Here is a 23078-nt window from a genome sequence, read left to right on the forward strand (position 1 = left end):
ACTGTCCTTCACTGATCTTTAATTTCTCACCGTTGTTAACGGGTAAGAATTTATGTTATATACCCGGTTCATATAAAATTTTTGCTATATTGTAATTGTATACGGTGAAAACCGGGGTCGGTGATTCTAACCCAAGGTCCAACGATCCGGACTAAGAATGAGGGGCGGTGGATAATAAAGCTCGACTAAACCGGACAGAAACATTTCGGACCCAACGCTCAGACACACACGGCGCAATTAATAGCTGTCAAGCTCGAAATTTCGGGGATCTTTATCTCTAATTGATTTAATTACCTTGTTGAATGTAAACTCTTGTACTATAAATAGGGGGAAGTAAATCTTCATACCCCCATCAGTTTTTTACCATTCTCTACACGATTATACCGCTGACTTGTTTCTCAAAGTTCTGTCAAGCATAAAAGTAATAAGAATTCCCACAATTTGGTTCGAGTAATTCAAGCCTTAGACCGAGTTGTTCATTGCATCCAATTCCAAGGCTATTTCTTACTCTTTTACTCGCAATCTATATTTCGTTATTGTTATTTTTTGTTCTATAGCAAATCAAATCGCATATCCTTTAAACCACTTATAAATTCAATTGTTACCTTTTTAAGGGGTAAGCAGTTATGTCATTCAAATTATATCTTCTTTATTTAAATATGAGATTTGTAATTTTGAAAATGAGAATTATCTACCGCAAGAAATAAAGATGGCATGATGATGTAAAAACTAGTTATTGACGGTATATATTAGTACTTAAAGTCTATTACTACTACTACTACAATTATTACAACTACAATCACAAGGATTTAAATTATACACCCGCATCATCATTATAATTTAACATGTTACAATAAGTTTGGTTAATATTTATTCAAGGGCTTCAATCACTATTAGTTAAATATAATTATCTCTACTACTTTTCAAGTGACCGTATAGAGTTATTTTTACACCGTAAATATACAGAACTTAAACTCTTAAGTTTTAGCTGTGGGCTGTTTGGTTTGGAACAAGAACCTTTCGGGATTATAATCCCAATCTTATATGGGAAGAGGGTTTATCTAAAATAGCATCTCTATCTCTACGAGATATAATAAGGTCTGAGTACACTCTACCTTCTCAACACCTCACCATGCTAAGTATGCCGTTGTTGTTGTTATTGAAATCCCACATCCTAAATGGATACAAAATACTAAGCTTTTGGTGGAAAATTTCTACCGATTTTGACTAGTACTATCAATCAAACACATGATAAATGTGATCTCAAATTTTAAACCGAGAATAATATCCTAATTTCAGTAACCAAATGACCCCTTATTATATGTTAAAATAATGCCTTGTAATTTCAACCTCGTGGCTTCAAAAAGAGTACCACCTTTCCCCGAAGTCTTGTCCCTCCCTCCACCCCAAACACTCCATCTTCACTTATTCTTAGTTCTCTCTGTTTTCTTCTTGAGTAGCTCTGAAAATTTTACAAAAAAAATTAAAAACAAGGAAGAAGAAACAAATTAAAGAGATAATGGGTAGAGCACCATGTTGTGCTAAAGAGGGGTTGCGCAAAGGGCCATGGTCCTCTAAAGAAGATTTGTTACTTACTAATTATATCAACCAACATGGTGAAGGCCAATGGAGATCTTTGCCTAAAAATGCTGGTACATGTTCTTACGTGTTAACACTCTCAACATATGTTTGGTTTTATTTTTTCTTCTTTTCCGTTTTAAAGCCATTACTTGTGTTTGGCATGATGTAAGTCATTTTTATTTTTTACTATAAAATAAGGATGTCATTTTCCGACACTTAAGATCATTTTTTCGTAAAACAATTTTGATTTTAACTTCATATTATTTGCTCCAATTAATAATCAAATTTATTTTTTAATCTTTAGTACTAGTGAAAGATTTCATCATAATATGTTTTGATTTGCTAATGTTATTAATATTTGTTCGTGTATATTTTATTCAAGAAAATATTTTCCACTCACCAGCCAAAAACCAAAATCCCATCCTTCTAGAAAAGTACTTTCTATGAAAAATAAATTCATGGAAAATGTATTTTATCGTACCGCAACGTGCCCTTATGAGTGCACCTATTTCTTTGCTAGTTAGTGATTGGCTATTAATTTGCTATGAACATGAAAACATTTCATGGAAAATAACTTTTATTGTACCATGCGCAATTTCATGAGTGTATCTGTTTTCTTGCTCGTTGAGTGATTGATTGTTGATTTTGAATAACGTGAAAAATATTTCAGGGTTGCTTAGGTGTGGAAAAAGTTGCAGGTTAAGATGGATGAACTATTTAAGACCAGGGATTAAAAGAGGAAATTTCAGTGAAGATGAAGATGATCTTATAGTGAGATTACATTCACTTTTGGGTAATCGTTGGTCACTAATTGCTGGAAGATTACCTGGTCGTACAGATAATGAAATCAAGAATTATTGGAACACGCATTTAATCAAGAAGCTCAAAAGTGCTGGAATTGAACCGAAAAAACCCCACAAAAAGTTATCCAAAAAACAATCAAGAAAACAACCCCAAAAAGAGAAGTCAAGAAAAAAGGAGGGGAAGAAGAGTAATAACAACAACTTAAAGGGTCAAATTGTACAAGTTGAGAAGACCAAAGTTTTTGCACCAAAGCCCATAAAGATTTCTTGTGGGATTTCAAGGAACAATAGTTGTGAAAATGTTACATTGAGTAGTACCACTTGTTCCTCAAATAGTAATTTTGAAGAAGTTGATCTTGGAAACAAGAAGGAAAATGGGATTATGAGTCATGAAAATGAGGTGAATATTTTTCTAAAGGACTTTGGTTTTGGTGAATTACTTGAAGGGGATGGATTTTGTGATGAATTTCTTATGGAAGAAAGTTGCAAATTTTCAAACAAATGCTCAGTGGAAATGAATGATAATATGTTGGAGAAAGTCTACGAAGAATATCTTCTACTTCTTTCTGAAAATTGTTATAATCAAGAAGATCAAAAGGAGCAAAATTGTTAATTTAGTTTTAGTCAGATGCATGTTAGTTTTTTTTTTTTTTAACTGAAGTCTACTAATCCGACTAATTTAAGTTTACTGCTTCTAAGAATGTATATTAATTTAGTTTCTACTAACGATTATCTAGTTTTGGCTCAATTTGTCGTGGGTACAATGTACCAAAATTAAATGAAATCAGTAGCATGTGACTTTGCCTCAATTATTTATTCCTTTTGAATCTTGATCAGTCTGTCTTCTTTTATTTCTTTTTCAGGGACCTGAAAAGCACTTCTTCTTTTTTACATTTTCATTTTGATAATTCATTTTGCAACATGAAGTATAAAGATGGTAAATAGTTATTTACTTCCATCATTTACATCATATCACGTTAATTTATCGTTCATAATTGAGATGAAAAAAAATTGTGTAGTTAACCATGGTTTAAAAAAAAAAAGTGTATCCTAGACATATTATGTTTTACAAAATTTGGTGTAAATACGAGACATGAGAAGAAAAAGAATTCTTACCTACGTGACCTTGTTCATATTGTCGGTCTCAAGCCGGATAAAAAAATAGGATTACGAGCTTACCTAAAGCACCTGGCTTTCTCCGGTGAGCTTTCTATCGTAAAGCCAAAGACGTCCCAAGACAAGATACAACTGTTGGGAGGGGACATGATCAATAGAACCTAGCTGGATCCAGGCTGGGATAGTGGCGATAAACTGGCAGGCAACAATTTTTTTTAATTTATAATGAATCCTCGTAATACATAATAATAATAATAATAATAATATAATAATAATAATGATAATGATAATGATAGTATAAGTTACTTAAATGAAGCATCGAGGACTCTCATACCGAAACTTAAAATGTGGGTTCACATCTCTCAGTTTTGGGCCTTGTAAGTCACATAGTGAGGTGGAAATTCCCAAAAAAGTTACATAGGAATAAGAATAATTACAATAAAACAAAAGGACAAGTGTCGGCTAAAGTGGACCATTGACAAACTTTCCATTTGCAATTATTTTGAGCAGATTTATGATAAATCTGGAATATTATATTTATATTTATATTTATATTTTGAATAAAGCTCTCATATAATAGCAGCCACTACTTAAGCAGCCCACAGTACACAGGCGGCTCCTTACAATTTTTGCCATGAATAGTGAAAGATTTGTTCTTTCATTGGTTAAATTTTTCAAGAAAGATTATTTTAAGTAGGCGTTTGGCCATAGATATCAAAAACAAATTCACTTTTTTTTTTAGAATTTTTGAAGTTGGAGTTGTATTTGGCTATAGTTTTGAAAATTGTAGTTTTTGGTGAAATATAGTTGTAAAAAAGTAAATTTTTTTTGAAAAATAAGTTTTTTGAGTTTTTGATATTCCGGAATACAACTTCAAATTGTATTCGAAATATTTATGGCCAAACACCCAAAAATGAAAAAAGTGAAAAAAAAATCGAAAAAAAGTGAATAATTTTATGGCCAAACGGCACCTAACTTAAAAAGTTTCGAAAGAAGCGCTCCACTATCTTTTATAATTATCCAAAACTTAGTAATCCGACTAATTAATTCATACTTTTAATAGAGTTATTCATCCATCCACCATACCTATAAATGATATAATAAAATGTTCAATACCAACTGTTTTGCCTTTTTTGCCCTGTTGCTTTGATTCAAGATACCAACAACAATAATAATAATAACAACAATATACTCAATGTAATTTCACTGTGATTCAAAATGTCAAGATGTTTCTAAAACTTGAAGACAAATAAGAATTTAATTTATTTTACATTAGTGTGTAACTTATACCTGTAAAGGCATTATACATTACTTTAAAGATTAGAAATTTTACATTTTAAAGAACTTACGTGCAGTTATCTTTTGGCTGAAAACTCAGAAATTAATGTGTTCATACGTAATAAATCGATATCATACGGTAAAAATCTGCATGCCGTATCACCCAATGAAATTGTGATTATCCTCATCTTTATTCTTCCACGCTTTACTGTAGAATGTAGAAAAGTTTGTTCTTATAGCAGAAAACGTCCTATGATAACACACATCAAAGAAAAATTAGACTTCTTGTAATGATGTGTGTGTGTGTTGGGTTTTCTTTGTGCACATGATAATTATTTACCTTGACAATTGTCACTTTCTCTCCTGATGAGGAGGAAATCAAAAGTCCCTATTAAAAAAAGGGGGGGAGGAAATCAAAACGATAGGGACAAGTACAAGGACCAAATATATCCAGAAACAGAGACAAGAAACTGTTCTGCCACTATAATGCTTTTTTTTTAATTCAAAATTCAATAATAATGTTCTACTCCCTCTATAAATTGTGACACAATTTTTTTTTTATCTATCCCAAAAAGAATATCATATTGTTATATTTTAAAATAATTTAACTTTATGAGATAATTTACAATCACACATTTATATTTTACAGAGACACATTTATATAAGACTTTGCCTCAATTATTTATTCCTTTTGAATCTTGATCAGTCTGTCTTCTTTTATTTCTTTTCCAGGGACCTGAAAAGCACTTCTTCTTTTTTACATTTACATTTTGATAATTCATTTTGCAACATGAAGTATAAAGATGGTAAATAGTTATTTACTTCCATCATTTACATCATATCACGTTAATTTATCGTTCATAATTGAGATGAAAAACAATTGTGTAGTTAACCATGGTTAAAAAAAAAAAGTGTATCTTAGACATATTATGTTTTACAAAATTTGGTGTAAATACGAGACATGAGAAGAAAAAGAATTCTTACCTACGTGACCTTGTTCATATTGTCGGTCTCAAGTCGAATAAAAAAGTAAGATTACGAGCAAAGACGCCCCAAGACAAGGTACAACTGTTGGGAAGGGAACATGATCAATAAAACCTAGCTGGATCCAGGCTGGGATAGTGGCAATAAACTGGCAGGCAACAATTTTTTTTAATTCATAATGAATTCTCGTAATGATAATGATAATGATAGTATAAGTTTGAACTTAAATGAAGCATCGAGGACTCTCATACTGAAACTTAAAATGTGGGTTCACATCTCTCAGTTTTGGGCCTTGTAAGTCACATAGTGAGGTGGAAATTCCCAAAAAAGTTACATAGGAATAAGAATAATTACAATAAAACAAAAGGACAAGTGTCGGCTAAAGTGAACCATTGACAAACTTTCCATTTGCAATTATTTTGAGCAGATTTATGATAAATCTGGAATATTATATTTATATTTATATTTATATTTTGAATAAAGCTCTCATATAATAGCAGCCACTTCTTAAAAACAAATTCACTTTTTTTTTTTAGAATTTTTGAAGTTGGAGTTGTGTTTGGCTATAGTTTTGAAAATTGTAGTTTTTGGTGAAACATAGTTGTAAAAAAGTGAAATTTTTTTGAAAAATAAGTTTTTTGAGTTTTTGATATTCCGGAATACAACTTCAAATTGTATTCGGAATATTTATGGCCAAACACCCAAAAATGAAAAAAGTGAAAAAAAATTCGAAAAAAAGTGAATAATTTTATGGCCAAACGGCACCTAACTTAAAAAGTTTCGAAAGAAGCGCTCCACTATCTTTTATAATTATCCAAAACTTAGTAATCCGACTAATTAATTCATACTTTTAATAGAGTTATTCATCCATCCACCATACCTATAAATGATATAATAAAATGTTCAATACCAACTGTTTTGCCTTTTTTGCCCTGTTGCTTTGATTCAAGATACCAACAACAATAATAATAACAACAATATACTCAATGTAATTTCACTGTGATTCAAAATGTCAAGATGTTTCTAAAACTTGAAGACAAATAAGAATTTAATTTATTTTACATTAGTGTGTAACTTATACCTGTAAAGGCATTATACCTTACTTTAAAGATTAGAAATTTTACATTTTAAAGAAGCTTACGTGCAGTTATCTTTTGGCTGAAAACTCAGAAATTAACGTGTTCATACGTAATAAATCGATATCATACGGTAAAAATCTGCATGCCGTATCACCCAATAAAATTGTGATTATCGTCATCTTTATTCTTTCCATGCTTTACTGTAGAATGTAGAAAAGTTTGTTCTTATAGCAGAAAACGTCCTATGATAACACACATCAAAGAAAAATTAGACTTCTTGTAATGATGTGTGTGTGTGTTGGGTTTTCTTTTTGCACGTGATAATTTACCTTGACAATTGTCACTTTCTCTCCTGATGAGGAGGAAATCAAAAGTCCCTATTAAAAAAAAGGGAGGAGGAAATCAAAACGATAGGGACAAGTACAAGGACCAAATATATCCAGAAACCTACAAGAAACTGTTCTGCCACTATAATGCTTTTTTTTTTTAATTCAAAATTCAATAATAATGTACTACTCCCTCAATAAATTGTGACATCATTTTTCTTTTAGTCTATCTCAAAAAAAATATCATATTTCTATATTTTAAAATAATTTAACTTTATGAGATAATTTACAATCACACATTTATATTTTACAGAAACACATTTATATAAAACTTATTTTGGATCACAAATTTTAAAAACCTTCCTGTCTTTCTTAAATTCCGTGCCAAATCAAGTGGTGCTACATCAATTGGGACGGAGGGAGTATATAATAATACTACTGGGTAGTGTAAATGACCTACTACTAGTACGAGAAAATTATTTTCAAGCAAAAAGAGACATAAAGCTTTATTAGATTCATTCTTAAGCTTGCTTTCAATGTAATTTTGTAAACAATTTCCACAATTATTCAAAACATGAGTACAAATAACACTTTGCAAAAATTAGTAATCTTTAAAATTATTCACCTTTCAAACAGTAGCAATAATATCCCCATTTCTGCAAAGTGAAAACATGATTCCCACGAGCATAGAAAAATTACAGATCACAAAGCGTTGACACAATCTCCGATGTAGGACTCGGCACGTGATATATCACGTACTATTCTCTCTGCTTTTTACATTGACATATTTTTCCTTATTCAGTACAAAAAGGGACACGTGATTCACATGTACACAGTAACTGTACTTCAGTTTCACATATGACCCTTCTTGTTTCTTGAGCCATTTGGCCCAATCTTATCCTCTGCATTACCAGAATAACCATCTGACTTCACTTCCCTTCTTTATAGAATGGAAAATACATTTATTACAGTACCTGTCGGACACATGAAAGTTAGATTACTTTTTAAGATTTTCCTAACAAAAGGATTTTTTTTTTGATAACCAAGAAATCTCCGAGGCCTAGTGACGTGTAGTTCAATCCAACCCTTCTCCACTTGAATATCATGCCTTTCTCTGTTGCAGGATTTGAACTTGTGTTAGAGTGCTTAACTCATACATCACACGATGTGCTCTTAATGATAGATCAAAATTGTTGAGCGCCCTTTTTCAAACAAAATTTAGAAGGGCCATAGGTCGCCCCAAAGGGATCGTCGTGCCTGATGATGCAATGTTGGGTTTTTGCTCTTTGTAATAACAAACCGGTCAAACGAACCTTCAGTGCCTTCTCTGTTCATTGATCGACAAACGTCCATTTCAATCCGCTTTCCCCTTCTTAAAGGACTGTATATGATTCTTCCCCAACCACCACCAAGATCGGCGTGGGCCGTTTCTTCACCTTCTTCCTCCCATTCATCATTTTCAGTAATGGAATCTGTTTCCGTAGCATCAGAATCATAGGATATGGGGTCTTCTTCTTGAACATCCTCATCTTCTGAGATGAATTGGTCCTCTGACATAAAAGGAGAAATGTCACTACTTTGCAATGAGTTAACGCGCATTAAATAATTGTGAAAAAAATAAAAATAGATGGCTAAGAAAAACTAATATTTAATATTGATAGCAATACCATAGTCAATCTCTAAATCCTCTGGATTTCTTCTGGCATGCTGCTCCTTCAATGTCTCAAACTTCATACCATCCAGTGGCCAAGGCTCTCTACTTGAAACAAGAAATTAGTTCAATAGAGGTTATCTGAAGGTGGCGAAAAAAGAAAAAAAAAAGGAAGAAGCTACTGAAATTTCACTGTGTAACAAGCTAAAAACAATTTAACCATTGTCATGTCGTATTATTGAATAACTTGCCTTGGCCGTTCTCCTCGTCTAAAAGCGATAAAGCTAAACTTTTCATCTTCAAAGCCACGTAGAGGCTCGCCTTTCGACCGCTACAAGACAACGACATAAGAGTCAAAAAACATGATTCATAACCAAGTATAGAGAAAGCTCACTCAAGAAACGGGAGAAGGAAAGAATAATGATGATATTGCCAGCAAGATCAATTTCTTAGCTGGGAACTTGAGAGTAGAATATATCTGGCCCTATGCGAGATTAGAGGGGGTAAGAAGAGACTGAATCAAATTCAGAGAGCTCAGGTAGGATTGCAAAGGAATGTGAGGCAAACCTTGTAGGCACGTTGAGATGTTGTTCTTTGCAAGCGTTGAACAAAATGACAATATTTTCCAGTGTTATCCAGAGGACAACGTCCGTCATGTGGACACTGCAAGGGGGCAAAAAAAAATCAATTCAGACAGAAAAACTGTAGTCCAATCTATTCAAGTCATTACACCATAAACATAAAAACACTTACCGGAGCAACTATATATGCCCCATTCTTTAGTGTCGTCAATGCTGTAGATTCTTTGCCAGATACATCTTCTAGTTTGCGGCTTCTCTAGAAATTAACATTTAAGAACGGAAAAGGTTGTTACGAATTCACATTCCAAATTGGAATAAACCAGCCGCCTCCCTCCATCCAAGTAAATCCCGAAAAGTGAGTTTTACCCTTTTCTCCATCCATAAAATGTGAGATCGCATTTGAGATATAATATTAGATCCTTGTGGTGTTCCTGGTTCTACCAAGACCTGCTCAACAGTACATTGTCAGAGGGAGAAATAACTTTTGTTTTTCTTACAATCAAGGATGTTTTATACAGCGATAAGAAATAGATATTTCAGTAAACAGACGTGTAAATGGAGGTTATCTTATTCCAATGTCATGATCATGCTATCAGCCTGATAACACTTGAACCGGCAAATTGAGCAGTAACTATACCAATAGCATGCGAAAAATTCTACACAAGAAATAACCATCGCCTCCCCCTTACTCAGTTAGTAGTCAATTTTTTTTATGAGCACCTGGCTCGATTCTTTTACACAGTTGTCGCTAGGGGTGGGCGTTCGGTTCGGTTTAGCTATTTCGGTTTCGTGTTTTGAAAGTGAACACCAAACACCGAACCAAACTAATTCGGTTCGGTTCTTTGAAGTTTGGTTCGGTTTTTTCAGCGGCAGCAGCACAGTTCAGTTTCAGCAGCAGACAGTTTTCAATTCAGTTCAGCAGCAGCGCAGTTGCTGAAATTGCGGCAGCTGCTGCCACAGTTTCAGCTGCGCTGCTGAAACTGTGGCAGTTATCTGAATGCTCAAAACCAATAACAAACAACGTACAAGACAAAAACAACATAACGATAAAATGAGCAGCAGCCAAACAACATAAATGTCCTAAATTTTAGCTCCAAATACAAAACATAAGTTGTAACACCAAGTGTTAAATCCGTCGTCTCACATAACAATCATAATTAAGTCCGAAATTTACCAAATTCAAAACATAAGCTTAAAGTTGAAGGTGAATCCGCCTATCTTCAAGACATCTCTTAATATGCTTCATTAAGTCATTTGCTCTATTACAATTAAGTATCGCACCGCATGTTAAGCACCTAGCTTTACGCCCTTCTTCATTGTCTTGAACCATCACAAAATGTTCCCAAACTTGTGAGCGAGCTCTAGAAGGCATGGTTGAACTTGAAAATAACAAAAAATAGATAAAACCAAAAGTTAGAAAATAACTTTCAAGATAAAAGAACAAAACTACAAAATAAAGTATTGAACTTACCACTAGTAACAAAGAAGCAAATTGCAATCATACATCAACAATGCAAGGATCTCTTCCACGTCTAAAGATAATTTAATCAAATATGTGATACATCATGGTCACTACCCAGTGTAATCCCACAATAGTGGGGTCTGGGGAGGGTAAGATGTACGCAGCCTTACCCCTACCTGGGTAGGGAGGCTGTTTCCGATTGACCCTCGGCAACCCTCCTATCCCACAAATATGTCATACATCATAAAAAAGTATATTATTTTTTCACTAAAACACATAAAAAAAATACAAAATCTTACCAAGTTCCTCAAGATGATCCAAACTTTCTTCACACTAATAGATTTAGTCTCTTTCCTAAGCCAATCTTGAACACAAATAAGAGATTGCACACATTTAGGAGTCAACGAACTTCTAAACGAATCAAGTACACGACCACCGGTACTAAATGCACATTAGAAATCGGAATAGCTAACACATCACGAGCCAACTCTGAAAGAACAGGAAATCTAGGAGCATTAACTTTCCACCAACCTAAGATACTAACTCAACGGCGGTTTCACTTTCATCTATTGGCTCTTGTTCTTCACCAATGTATTTATCCAACTCGGATTTAGCACACCCACTTCCAGAATCTTCCTTTTGTTTCTTCAAGTGAAGCTTAGTTCTCAAAGCATTTGATTTCACACTTGAAGAGGACCCGGAACTACAAGTTACATCAGATGTATCATGAGATGAAGTAGATAGAGAAGGAGACGATTGATGATGATATGCTCTTGAATAATTTTTAAGATACTCTCCAAACAAAGATTTCATATAATCGTACACTCCTTCGCTTACTTTATTTCCAACTTCCTCCCCAAATAGCTCTTCAAGTGCAAAGCTAACATACACAAACTTATTGCGAGGATCCAATACGGAAGAAATAAAAATCATTTTGTTCATCTTTTCAGGATCACCCCAATACTTCCTAAACTTTTCTCTCATCCGCTCAGCCATTCTACTCAAACTAAGATCTTCACTTGCTACACACGCTTTCAAATATGCATCAAGCTCACATATATCCTCAAAATGAACATTAGAAGTAACATAATGTGAACCTGAAGCCTTTACGGTGAGCTCGTAAAATCTTTCAAGAAACAGTATCACATTCAAGCGTACCTGCGACACTTCCATCTTCACAAACATGAGTAGCAAGAAGTTTTAAAATTCTCATAAAAAAAATCAAACCTATCAAATGCCTTCTCAAAATTTTGTGCCGTGTTCAACATCGCGTAGGTGGAATTCCACCTAGTAGGCACATCTAGAATTAATGTTTTAGCACATCCCACCTTTTGAACTTCACAACATTTCTTAAAGCTTCTTGCCGAAGATCCTCTAACATACCTTACCATTTGCCTAACACGTTTAACAGAAGCATCAATTTCCTTCAAACCTTCTTGCACAATTAGATTAAGTATGTGAGCCATACACCTCACGTGAAGATGCTTACCATCCATTATATTAGTTCCCCACATATTTAACTGTTTAGACAATTCTCTAACTGTAACATCGTTTGAAGAAGCATTATCAACAGTAATAGTAAATACCTTGTCCAAGTTCCAATGAAGCAGGCAATTACTAATAGTCTCTGCCATGTGCTCACCCTTATGACTAGTGACAGGGCAAAAATTCAGTATTCTTTTATGCAATTTCCAATCTTTATCAATAAAGTGAGCAGTCAAACACATATAATTAATTTTTTGCAATGATGTCCATGTGTCTGTGGTAAGGCAAACTTTTGAATATGCTTCTCTAAAAGACTTCTTCAAATTTTGTCTCAGTTCATAACAATCCCTTGTTATTGTTCTACGGGAAGGAATTTGAAACAGAGGTTGTGCTACACTCATAAACTTATTGAAGCCTTCCTTTTCTACAAAGCTAAATGGTAGTTCATCAATAATTATCATATCAACTAAAGCCCTCCTAATTAATTGTTGATCAAATTCCCAATGGTCCTCTATCTCATTCTTATCCTTAGATGGAAAATGTATCTTTTGCTGAGTGGGAGGTTTAATAAGGGATTTATATGGGTTGCACCTCAATAAATGTTGTCTCAAACCCGTTGTCCCATTTACAGTTGCAGCAGCAAGATCTTTTTTACAATACTTACACTTCGCTCTATCAATAAATGTTGTCTTACTGGAATTGATAGAGCGAAGTGTAAGTATTGTAAAAAAGATCTTGCTGCTGCAACTGTAAATGGGACAACGGGTTTGAGACAACATTTATTGAGGTGCAACCCATATAAATCCCTTATTAAACCTCCCACTCAGCAAAAGATACATTTTCCATCTAAGGATAAGAATGAGATAGAGGACCATTGGGAATTTGATCAACAATTAATTAGGAGGGCTTTAGTTGATATGATAATTATTGATGAACTACCATTTAGCTTTGTAGAAAAGGAAGGCTTCAATAAGTTTATGAGTGTAGCACAACCTCTGTTTCAAATTCCTTCCCGTAGAACAATAACAAGGGATTGTTATGAACTGAGACAAAATTTGAAGAAGTCTTTTAGAGAAGCATATTCAAAAGTTTGCCTTACCACAGACACATGGACATCATTGCAAAAAATTAATTATATGTGTTTGACTGCTCACTTTATTGATAAAGATTGGAAATTGCATAAAAGAATACTGAATTTTTGCCTTGTCACTAGTCATAAGGGTGAGCACATGGCAGAGACTATTAGTAATTGCCTGCTTCATTGGAACTTGGACAAGGTATTTACTATTACTGTTGATAATGCTTCTTCAAACGATGTTACAGTTAGAGAATTGTCTAAACAGTTAAATATGTGGGGAACTAATATAATGGATGGTAAGCATCTTCACGTGAGGTGTATGGCTCACATACTTAATCTAATTGTGCAAGAAGGTTTGAAGGAAATTGATGCTTCTGTTAAACGTGTTAGGCAAATGGTAAGGTATGTTAGAGGATCTTCGGCAAGAACAAGAAGCTTTAAGAAATGTTGTGAAGTTCAAAAGGTGGGATGTGCTAAAACATTAATTCTAGATGTGCCTACTAGGTGGAATTCCACCTACGCGATGTTGAACACGGCACAAAATTTTGAGAAGGCATTTGATAGGTTTGATTTTTTTGATGAGAATTTTAAAACTTCTTGCTACTCATGTTTGTGAAGATGGAAGTGTCACAGGTACGCTTGAATGTGATACTGTTTCTTGAAAGATTTTACGAGCTCACCGTAAAGGCTTCAGGTTCACATTATGTTACTTCTAATGTTCATTTTGAGGATATATGTGAGCTTGATGCATATTTGAAAGCGTGTGTAGCAAGTGAAGGTCTTAGTTTGAGTAGAATGGCTGAGCGGATGAGAGAAAAGTTTAGGAAGTATTGGGGTGATCCTGAAAAGATGAACAAAATGATTTTTATTTCTTCCGTATTGGATCCTCGCAATAAGTTTGTGTATGTTAGCTTTGCACTTGAAGAGCTATTTGGGGAGGAAGTTGGAAATAAAGTAAGCGAAGGAGTGTACGATTATATGAAATTTTTGTTTGGAGAGTATCTTAAAAATTATTCAAGAGCATATCATCATCAATCGTCTCCTTCTCTATCTACTTCATCTCATGATACATCTGATGTAACTTGTAGTTCTGGGTCCTCTTCAAGTGTGAAATCAAATGCTTTGAGAACTAAGCTTCACTTGAAGAAACAAAAGGAAGATTCTGGAAGTGGGTGTGCTAAATCCGAGTTGGATAAATACATTGGTGAAGAACAAGAGCCAATAGATGAAAGTGAAACCGCCGTTGAGTTTAGTATCTTAGGTTGGTGGAAAGTTAATGCTCCTAGATTTCCTGTTCTTTTAGAGTTGGCTCGTGATGTGTTAGCTATTCCGATTTCTAGTGTGGCATCGGAATGTGCATTTAGTACCGGTGGTCGTGTACTTGATTCGTTTAGAAGTTCGTTGACTCCTAAATGTGTGCAATCTCTTATTTGTGTTCAAGATTGGCTTAGGAAAGAGACTAAATCTATTAGTGTGGAAGAAAGTTTGGATCATCTTGAGGAACTTGAACTTGGTAAGATTTTATATTTTTTTATGTGTTTTAGTGAAAAAATAATATACTTTTTTATGTTGTATGACATATTTGATTAAATTATCTTTAGACATGGCAAATAGTGGAAGAGATCCTTGCATTGTTGATATATGATTGCAATTTGCTTCTTTGTTACTAGTGGTAAGTTCAATACTTTATTTTGTAGTTTTGTTCTTTTATCTTGAAAGTTATTTTCTAACTTTTGGTTTTATCTATTTTTTGTTATTTTCAAGTTCAACCATGCCTTCTAGAGCTCGCTCACAAGTTTGGGAACATTTTGTGATGGTTCAAGACAATGAAGAAGGGCGTAAACTTAGGTGCTTAACATGCGGTGCGATACTTAATTGTAATAGAGCAAATGACTTAATGAAGCATATTAAGAGATGTCTTGAAGATAGGCGGATTCACCTTCAACTTTAAGCTTATGTTTTGAATTTGGTAAATTTCGGACTTAATTATGATTGTTATGTGAGACGACGGATTTAACACTTGGTGTTACAACTTATGTTTTGTATTTGGAGCTAAAATTTAGGACATTTATGTTGTTTGGCTGCTGCTCATTTTATCGTTATGTTGTTTGTGTTGCTTGTTTTTGTCTTGTACGTTGTTTGTTGCTGGTTATTGGTTTTGAGCATTCAGATAACTGCCACAGTTTCAGCAGCGCAGCTGAAACTGTGGCAGCAGCTGCCGCAATTTCAGCAACTGCGCTGCTGCTGAAACTGGTGAACTGCTGCTGCTGCTGAAACTGCTGAACTGAAAACTGAAAATTGCTGAACTGAAAACTGAAAACTGCTGCTGGATTGAAAACTGCTGAACTGAATTGAAAACTGAAAATTGCTGCACAATTGAAAACTGTCTGCTGCTGTCTACTGCTGAACTGCTGCTGCTGCTGAAACTGCGCAGCTGCTGCTGAAACTGCGTAGCTGCTGCTGAAACTGAACTGTGCTGCTGCCGCTGAAAACACCGAATTGAAAAAACCGAAACCGAACCGAACCAAACTTCAAAAAACCGAAACCGAAAGAACCGAACCGAATTAGTTTGGTTCGGTGTTTGGTGTTCACTTTCAAAACACCGAAACCGAAATAGCTAAACCGAAGTATGAGAAAACCGAACCGAAGAACTGAACGCCCACCCCTATCACCAATTATGACTTGCAGTCTGCTGTGGAATCGCTCGGTACCAGTGCTCACGTTTTTAAGGCTGTACTCTAGAGGAGTATCTTCACTCGAATGCATTTACTTACAAAAGAATGTGTGTTTGTTATAATAATCTGCAGAAGTTGGAGGAAGAACTTCACATTTGACTTTGAGAAGCTATCAGAGTTTTGGATTGAATTAAAAAAATCAAATCCTACAGCAATGAAGGCTTTATATGATTTGCGCTTAATACTGCCTGCACTTCCCATGTCAAATTTGTATGACACGCTTCTCATGTCAGGATGCAGCAGATACTTTATTATTTTATACGGTTTTCACCAATTTTAAGAATTCAACTTCATCTGACAAACATATTTACATTTACATTTTGATAAAAGTTTATTAGCTATTAGTCCACTTTACTTGTCACATTTTTGGTTTACACGTCCCTTAAGAAAGTATGTGTTTTGACCATAGTACCCTTATTCATTATCTTTAATCACTTAGAATTTTAATCTCTCTTCAATAAATATTCTCTCTTTACTTCATCAAAAAAAAAAAAAGTCTCTCTTTAATCTCTCTTCACTTAGGTTTTCTGTGCTAATTAGTCCATGTTTATTGCTTTCCATGAATAATTATTACAGGGGAAAATGGGAAGAATGTACTCAATTATATCTTGGTTTTCTAAAATGACAACTATTTTAGGTGGTTGAGTTATTCATGCGCACATTTGCGAATGTTCTATTCCTGGAAGTGACAGAAAGGAACTTCTAAAGTATAACATCTCACCTCCCCCTAAATCTTCAAATCATTAATAATGAATGCAGTATGCTGAAACATGTAGATATAAAGCTTAAGAATGGATTTTAACACATACCAGAACATCTCCTGTCAGTTCCCAAAGCTGGCGTACAACCGTGATTCTGTCCTTAAGAGATGGAATTTCTCCAAGTACATATGACTTCGGTCAAACAAAGTTAAAAACAGATCAGCAACAAGGTGCCAAAAATATTCACAAAATACGGATCTATCAGAGGAAAGCATCAATACATTCTAGTTAATGAAAAATAAAACAATAAAATTATACATTTTTCTTAGATGAAGTAATAAAGTATTATAATGAGAGCATCCAGAGGATGCAAAAGAAGTATAAAACTGGGGAAATTCCTACACAAATTTAAGAAGCTGACACCACAATAAGATTGTACTTACAGCAATCACAAGATCATGTTGTCTGTCACTCTTTTTGACATCCTTAGAGAGTGCTTGAATACTTCCATAACTTTGAATGAGTGGCAAATTTTTAAGACCTGCAGCAATTACAAGACATATTTCACCATCTTTATCAACCTCACATTTTCTAATTACAGCAGTAGAACGTTAATTAAAAATATAGGTCGACGGTTTGCTGGAGACAGCAATGTGAAAACAACACTTTTTTTTTTTTAAAAAAAAAAAAAGGTAAGGTCAAGCAATATGAAGTGATTCTTAACCACTGGCTATGATACTCCTTGGTTGTACAAAAACAGTAACAGGACACAACCTTATCATGCAGCACATATGTCCCGGGGACAACAACAACTGACTCCAAGATATGACATCTCGGGTTGTAGTTTATGAAGCTCAGCCAATCTCATTCATATCAAGATGCACTCCCCAAAAGCTTAAGGCATACAAAATGATGTTGGAGAATCTGTCCTCCGATAAGAGAACAATTTCGCTTAAAGTTGTATCAGCTTTATGCACAAATTTAATAAGACGTACACATAGAGAGACTTATAATACTTTGTGTGAGAAGCACGGACTTCGTGTCCTTTATATTTCCACAGCAATAAGACTAAGAGCACAATTACAGACACACTTCCACCTAAGCCCACTCAGAAAATTGAACGAGCTGATCAGTGAAGTAACCAATAACTATTAATTAGGATTCCAAAACATATAGTAAAAGTCTAAGATTTTCCAGGCCAAAAAGAGTCAATCGAACACCAGAATGTACCTTTTATAAGGTTCTGTCCAGCACGCTGCATGGACTGTGATGGCTCTACCAAATTAATTCTATTCAATGACCGCGGCCACACTTCTCTAACTGCCCTGCATGACCACACAATTCAATAACTTATCAAACGGAAGGGTCTAACAGAAATTAACACATAGGTTGGATAATTAACCAGCAGAAATCATTTAAACAACAAAATATCAATCTTCTTACCAAAAGGCAGAACCAGTCCCAGCCCCAAAATCCAACACCTTGGCAGGTGTAAAACCAGGCAATCTTCTGCGTACCTAAAGTACAAGCACATTAAAGCGCGCTCACTTTTAGCAACCAAAATCTACATTCATGTTTCAAAATCCAAAGTTCGAAAAATCCTGAAACATAGAACATCATAGGAATGCTACAAGGCATTTCAATGGGCTGTAATATTTCTTTACCTCACTAAGGACTCTATAAAGAGCAGAGTAAACAGCAGGCATACGGGACGCCAAATAGGCAAGTGTTTCATCTTCCCTATACTTGAGGCCAATGTCACCATAGTTGCTTTTGATTTTCCACCGCTGCGAACAATCAATAGACTTGAGAGGATCTTCAAAAAGCTCCTTGGATGTGGAGGTTGGAAGCATCAAATTCACTTCCTTTATTTGGCTGAATGATTGTGATAACCTCAACACTTTTCTCTTCATATGTGGCTCCTCTTGCTCTGCAATAAAATAGATCCAACCGAAACACAAAACTTTAGAGCAAGATCAAATAGAATTGCATCAATCAGTCAACCAACATCCATATGCAGACAATTGCAAAACAAGCCTTCCCATCTCCTAAGACATACAAAATCACGATGAGATAAAACAACAGATAGTTCATCTCAAAAGGAAAAAAGGACCAATATTTGACGCATATCAAAAGTGGCTAATGTAAAATCAAGAGAGGGTTTGGCAGCAAAAGAAAGAGAGATTGTACTTGGTAATGCTTTGAATATGACAAAGTTGACTGCTAATGTGAAGGAAGCATTTATGCATGTGCCTTTTTTCCAGATATTCTCAGCATGACTCTACAGAGAAAAAGAGGCGGAAACGAACATTTTCCAAGCTTTTAGCTATACCAAGCTCTAAAACTTAAAGCAAGAACTTGACTTAACAAATAAGGAAAACTCGTTTTCACAAATTAACTTCTTTTTGCCAAAGATACTGACAAAATCAGTTTCGAGATAATATCACAATTTCAATAGTGGCTCTGGTAAAACGAACGAGATTATTATACAAGAAAATACTCCCTTTGTTTCAATTTGTTTATCTTACTTCCCTTTTTTGTCTGTTTCAAAACGAATGTCTCTTTCCTTTTTTGGCAACTCTTTAATTCCAACTTTTCACATGGCATGTTTAAGACCGCAAGATTAAAGGGCATTTTGGTACATTCTACATCAAGATTCAAAAGTCTTCTTTACTTTCTTAAACTGGGTGCCAAGTCAAAACTAGACAAACTAATTGAAACGGAGGGAATATACGCTAACAATAAGCCTTGATTCCTACATTCTTCTTTTGTAAACTGATGCTCAATATACTAGAAAAAGAATGGAAGAGAGGGTTGTTTATTTACTGGCATTACGGTATTAGGACTGAAGGCATTATCTACATATTTTGGAAGCTAGCAGAGCTGAAAACAGCTAATTTTCGATTATAACAAAAAAAAACTAGAAATATACTAGAAAAAGCATGCTCCTAGGATTATCTATGCTAAAAGGTGATATGTTGAGCATGAAATGTAATACTTCAGGGACTATTTCAGCCAAAAACTCTAAGCAGGCACATCCTAATGAAATCAATGTTCAAATAAACGTTTTTAAAATATGAAAAAGGATTCAAATTTCACCTCAGAGATACCATTCGATAGCTCTACGAAGATGAAAAACAGCTACTTTTTCGGTTTGTCGAAAAAAGTATCCAGCTTTTACTTGCTTGAAGGATTATATATGCTAAAAGGTGATACTTTGAGTATGAAATGTACTACATAAGGGACTATTTCAGCCAAAAAATCAAATAAATGTGCATAAACATGAGGCACCAAATTCTTCGGTTTATCAAAAAAAAGTGCTCCATCAGTCCCAATTTAAGTAGCCGTTTGGCCATAAAAATTATTCACTTTTTTCCGGAAATTTTTTTCACTTTTAGGCGTTTGGCCATAAATATTCGGAATACAACTCCGGAGTTATATTCCGGAATACTAAAAACAAGAAAAACTTATTTTTCAAAAATTTTTCACTTTTTTACACTACATCTCACCAAAAACTATAATTTCAAAAATTATGGCCAAACAAAACTCCAACTCCAACTTCAAAAATTCAAAAAAAAAGTGAATTCATTTTTGGTATTTATGGCCAAACGGGGTCTTAGGTGTCTTATTTTCCTTTTTGATCTGTCCCAAAGAGAGCGTCTCTTTCCATATTTAGTAAGTGAGCTGTTCAAATATCACATCATACATCACAAGTTTAAAACCACAAAATTCAAATAACATTTTAGTACGGCATCGTTCAGATTTGATGTGTCTTACACACGTCTTTTTTCTTTAGGACCACAAGATTAAAACCACCCAAAAAAAAAAGAGTTACCTTTGAGATATTTTTTGATAGCTCTACGAAGACGGATAGGAACAATACGGCATCGTTCAGATTGTTTAGCTGCTGATTTGAGTGCTTCCGCTGTGAACTTTGGAACGGTTTCTGTTACTATTGACGCCATTTCTTTGAAAATTGGGGGGTTTTTAGTAGGGTTTAAGGTCTGCTACACCAAGGTTACTTTCTTCCATTGCTGTCGCTTAAACAACTAATGCTACACATAAATTCCATTTGAAGGGCTAAATCAAAGACCAGCCCATTTGAAGGACAAACCGTGCAATTTTACTCAAATTTTTGTGCGGAGCGGCCTTCTAATGCACTGGTCTTTAATTTTTGTCAACTTAAATTGGTGGTCTTTAATTTTTGGCTCTTTCGCCTAATACCTCGAGGTTTGGGGTTTGAATCCAGATTAAAAAAAAAAAAAATCGCGGCAAAACTTAAGATAGAGTTTGCCTCAAAACTCTATACTCTACCTAAAGGGAGCAAACTTTTGCCTAGCAGAGGTTTGCAAGCAAATTTTTGCCTAGCAGAGGTTTGCAAGCAAATTTTTGCCTTACGAATCTAAACTCTATCTTGCATTTTTTTTTAATTTTTTATTGAGCGGGGGTTCGGACCCGAAATCGGGGTTCTAGCAATGGCCAAAAATTAAAGACCACCCCAAAAATAAGGGAATTCCTGCTAATTGCCCGTATAGCCTATAAGGATTTGGGCCTATCAGGAAGGCCCAACATAGTGCACAGTCATTTGCACTTTTTGTTCCCATCTTGTGCTGGTCTTTAATTTTTGTCACCCAAGACAAACATTTTTTTTTTATTTGGCATAAGTTTATATTTTCGCATAATAATATCCCACAAGTTATGCCCCACGCCTTTAAAAACTTGTGTCTCGCTGGGCATAAGTTCGATTGCTTAGGTTAAAAATTAAAGGCGAGCTCATTTGAAGGACAAAATTAAATACCACCCCATTTGAAGGTTAAACCGTGCAATTTGGTCATTTGCAATTTTGTCCCTATTTTGTGCTGGTCTTTAATTTTTGTCCTCATGGGCAAACAAATTTTTCACAGGGTGTAAGTTGATAATTTCGCATCATAATACTCCATAAGTTATGTCCTGCATCCTTAAAGAACTTATGCCCTGCTAGGCATAAGTTCGATTTTGAAGGGGAAAATTAAAGACAGCCCATTTGAAGGGAAAACCGTTCAACTATTTCACATCCATTTGCTCTTTTGTCCCTATTTTGTGTTGGTCTTTAATTTTTCTCCCTTAAGACAAATAACTTTTTTGAGGAGTATAAGTTTATACTTTCACATCATAATATCACACAAGTTATGCCGGATCCATTAAAAAACTTATGCCCCACTTGGCATAAATTCAATTTTGAAGTTCAAGAAATAAAGACCAGCTCATTCGAAGAACAAATCGTGCAATTTCCTTCCCTGTCCATTCTTTTGAAGTGGAGGCCCATTATAATTACACAAGAAGAGCCCATTTCAAGGCTACCCTGTCCACTGGACTGTGATGAGAATGGAGACAATACTGCTACTCAACTTCCTAGCGTAATTACATTTTTTTGCACGGATTTCCTTCAAAGGCACTGGTCTTTAATTTTTGTCATTCGCTTAAAAAAGTAACTGAAAATACTCTGAGATTTTGGGTTCGAACTCTCGCTCTATTAAAAAAAAAAAATCGCAAGGCAAGGCTTCGCGAAAAGTTTGCCTTATAAAAAACTATAAGGCAGAATTTAGTTATGCGTTGTACGGCAGAATTTTAAGGCACATCTGCCTTAAGGCAAAATTTCGCAAGGCAGATTTTTTTTTTTACTCTGCTAGAATTCTACTTAAGTTAGGCCTTAACTTTTGCCCGAATAGGCCTAAATTTGCTCTGAAACTTTGCCTTGCAATTTTTGTTTTGATCGAGCCGGAGTTCAAACCCAGAACCTCGGGTATTTTAGGCGAAAGACAAAAATTAAAGACCAGCAATTTGAGGGACAAAAATTAAAGACCAACCCGGATAAGGGCAATCGTGCAAATTGCCCGTGTCATTACGAGCTCAAGAAAGCTTAAGCCTGGGATAAATGGGCAAATAAAAAAAAGGAAAATTTACAGCCCATAACTACTTCTAAAACTTATTTATTAGTAATAGCTACCTTTTTTTAAAATTATTTTTGGTAGCTTAATTATTTATCAAATTACCAACTATAACTTGTTTTTGTAACTGCAGTGTATTTCCCTAAAAATAAGGTACCTCTCTCCCACTTACCCACAATCCTCTTCTTTTTTTCAAATATTTTTCTCTCACCTATCAAATCTATTTTCTCCCTCACCCCTAGTTCTCTTTCCGTTCCATCTCCTAGATTTTCTCTCACCTACCAAATTTAT

General features: G+C 34.7%; 2 protein-coding genes across 2 annotated transcripts; one reads left to right on the forward strand and one right to left on the reverse strand.

Moving 5' to 3' along the window:
• The first annotated feature begins 1361 nt into the window (after positions 1-1361).
• On the forward strand, positions 1362-3233 carry LOC132634733 (MYB-like transcription factor 4). Its single transcript, XM_060350763.1, has 2 exons — positions 1362-1652; positions 2252-3233. Exons 1-2 carry the CDS (start codon positions 1520-1522, stop codon positions 2995-2997), a joined length of 879 nt encoding a protein of 292 aa, XP_060206746.1. The 5' UTR covers positions 1362-1519; the 3' UTR covers positions 2998-3233.
• A 4473-nt stretch (positions 3234-7706) lies between these two features.
• LOC132634735 (rsm22-cox11 tandem protein 2, mitochondrial) lies at positions 7707-21013 on the reverse strand. The gene is made up of 12 exons (XM_060350764.1): positions 20696-21013; positions 18525-18790; positions 18304-18377; positions 18091-18185; positions 17304-17401; positions 16969-17052; positions 9766-9846; positions 9572-9655; positions 9386-9481; positions 9070-9149; positions 8835-8923; positions 7707-8717 (listed from the first exon to the last, which is right to left on the reverse strand). Exons 1-12 carry the CDS (start codon positions 20823-20825, stop codon positions 8386-8388), a joined length of 1509 nt encoding a protein of 502 aa, XP_060206747.1. The 5' UTR covers positions 20826-21013; the 3' UTR covers positions 7707-8385.
• Positions 21014-23078: the final 2065 nt, after the last annotated feature.

Source organism: Lycium barbarum, chromosome 4, assembly GCF_019175385.1.
Source record: "Lycium barbarum isolate Lr01 chromosome 4, ASM1917538v2, whole genome shotgun sequence".
Lineage (NCBI taxonomy): Eukaryota > Viridiplantae > Streptophyta > Magnoliopsida > Solanales > Solanaceae > Lycium > Lycium barbarum.

What these genes read in the sequence shown, in the direction of transcription:
- LOC132634733 (XM_060350763.1), top strand. Translation starts at nt 1,520, where the DNA reads ATGGGTAGAGCACCATGTTGTGCTAAAGAGGGGTTGCGCAAAGGGCCA. An exon ending in ATCTTTGCCTAAAAATGCTG is followed by an intron (nt 1,653 to 2,251) that starts GTACATGTTCTT and finishes AAAATATTTCAG; the next exon opens with GGTTGCTTAGGTGTGGAAAA.
- LOC132634735 (XM_060350764.1), bottom strand. Translation starts at nt 20,825, where the DNA reads ATGGCGTCAATAGTAACAGAAACCGTTCCAAAGTTCACAGCGGAAGCA. An exon ending in TTTTATGGATGGAGAAAAGG is followed by an intron (nt 9,656 to 9,765) that starts GTAAAACTCACT and finishes GTTAATTTCTAG; the next exon opens with AGAAGCCGCAAACTAGAAGA. An exon ending in CATCTCAACGTGCCTACAAG is followed by an intron (nt 9,150 to 9,385) that starts GTTTGCCTCACA and finishes GTTGTCTTGTAG; the next exon opens with CGGTCGAAAGGCGAGCCTCT.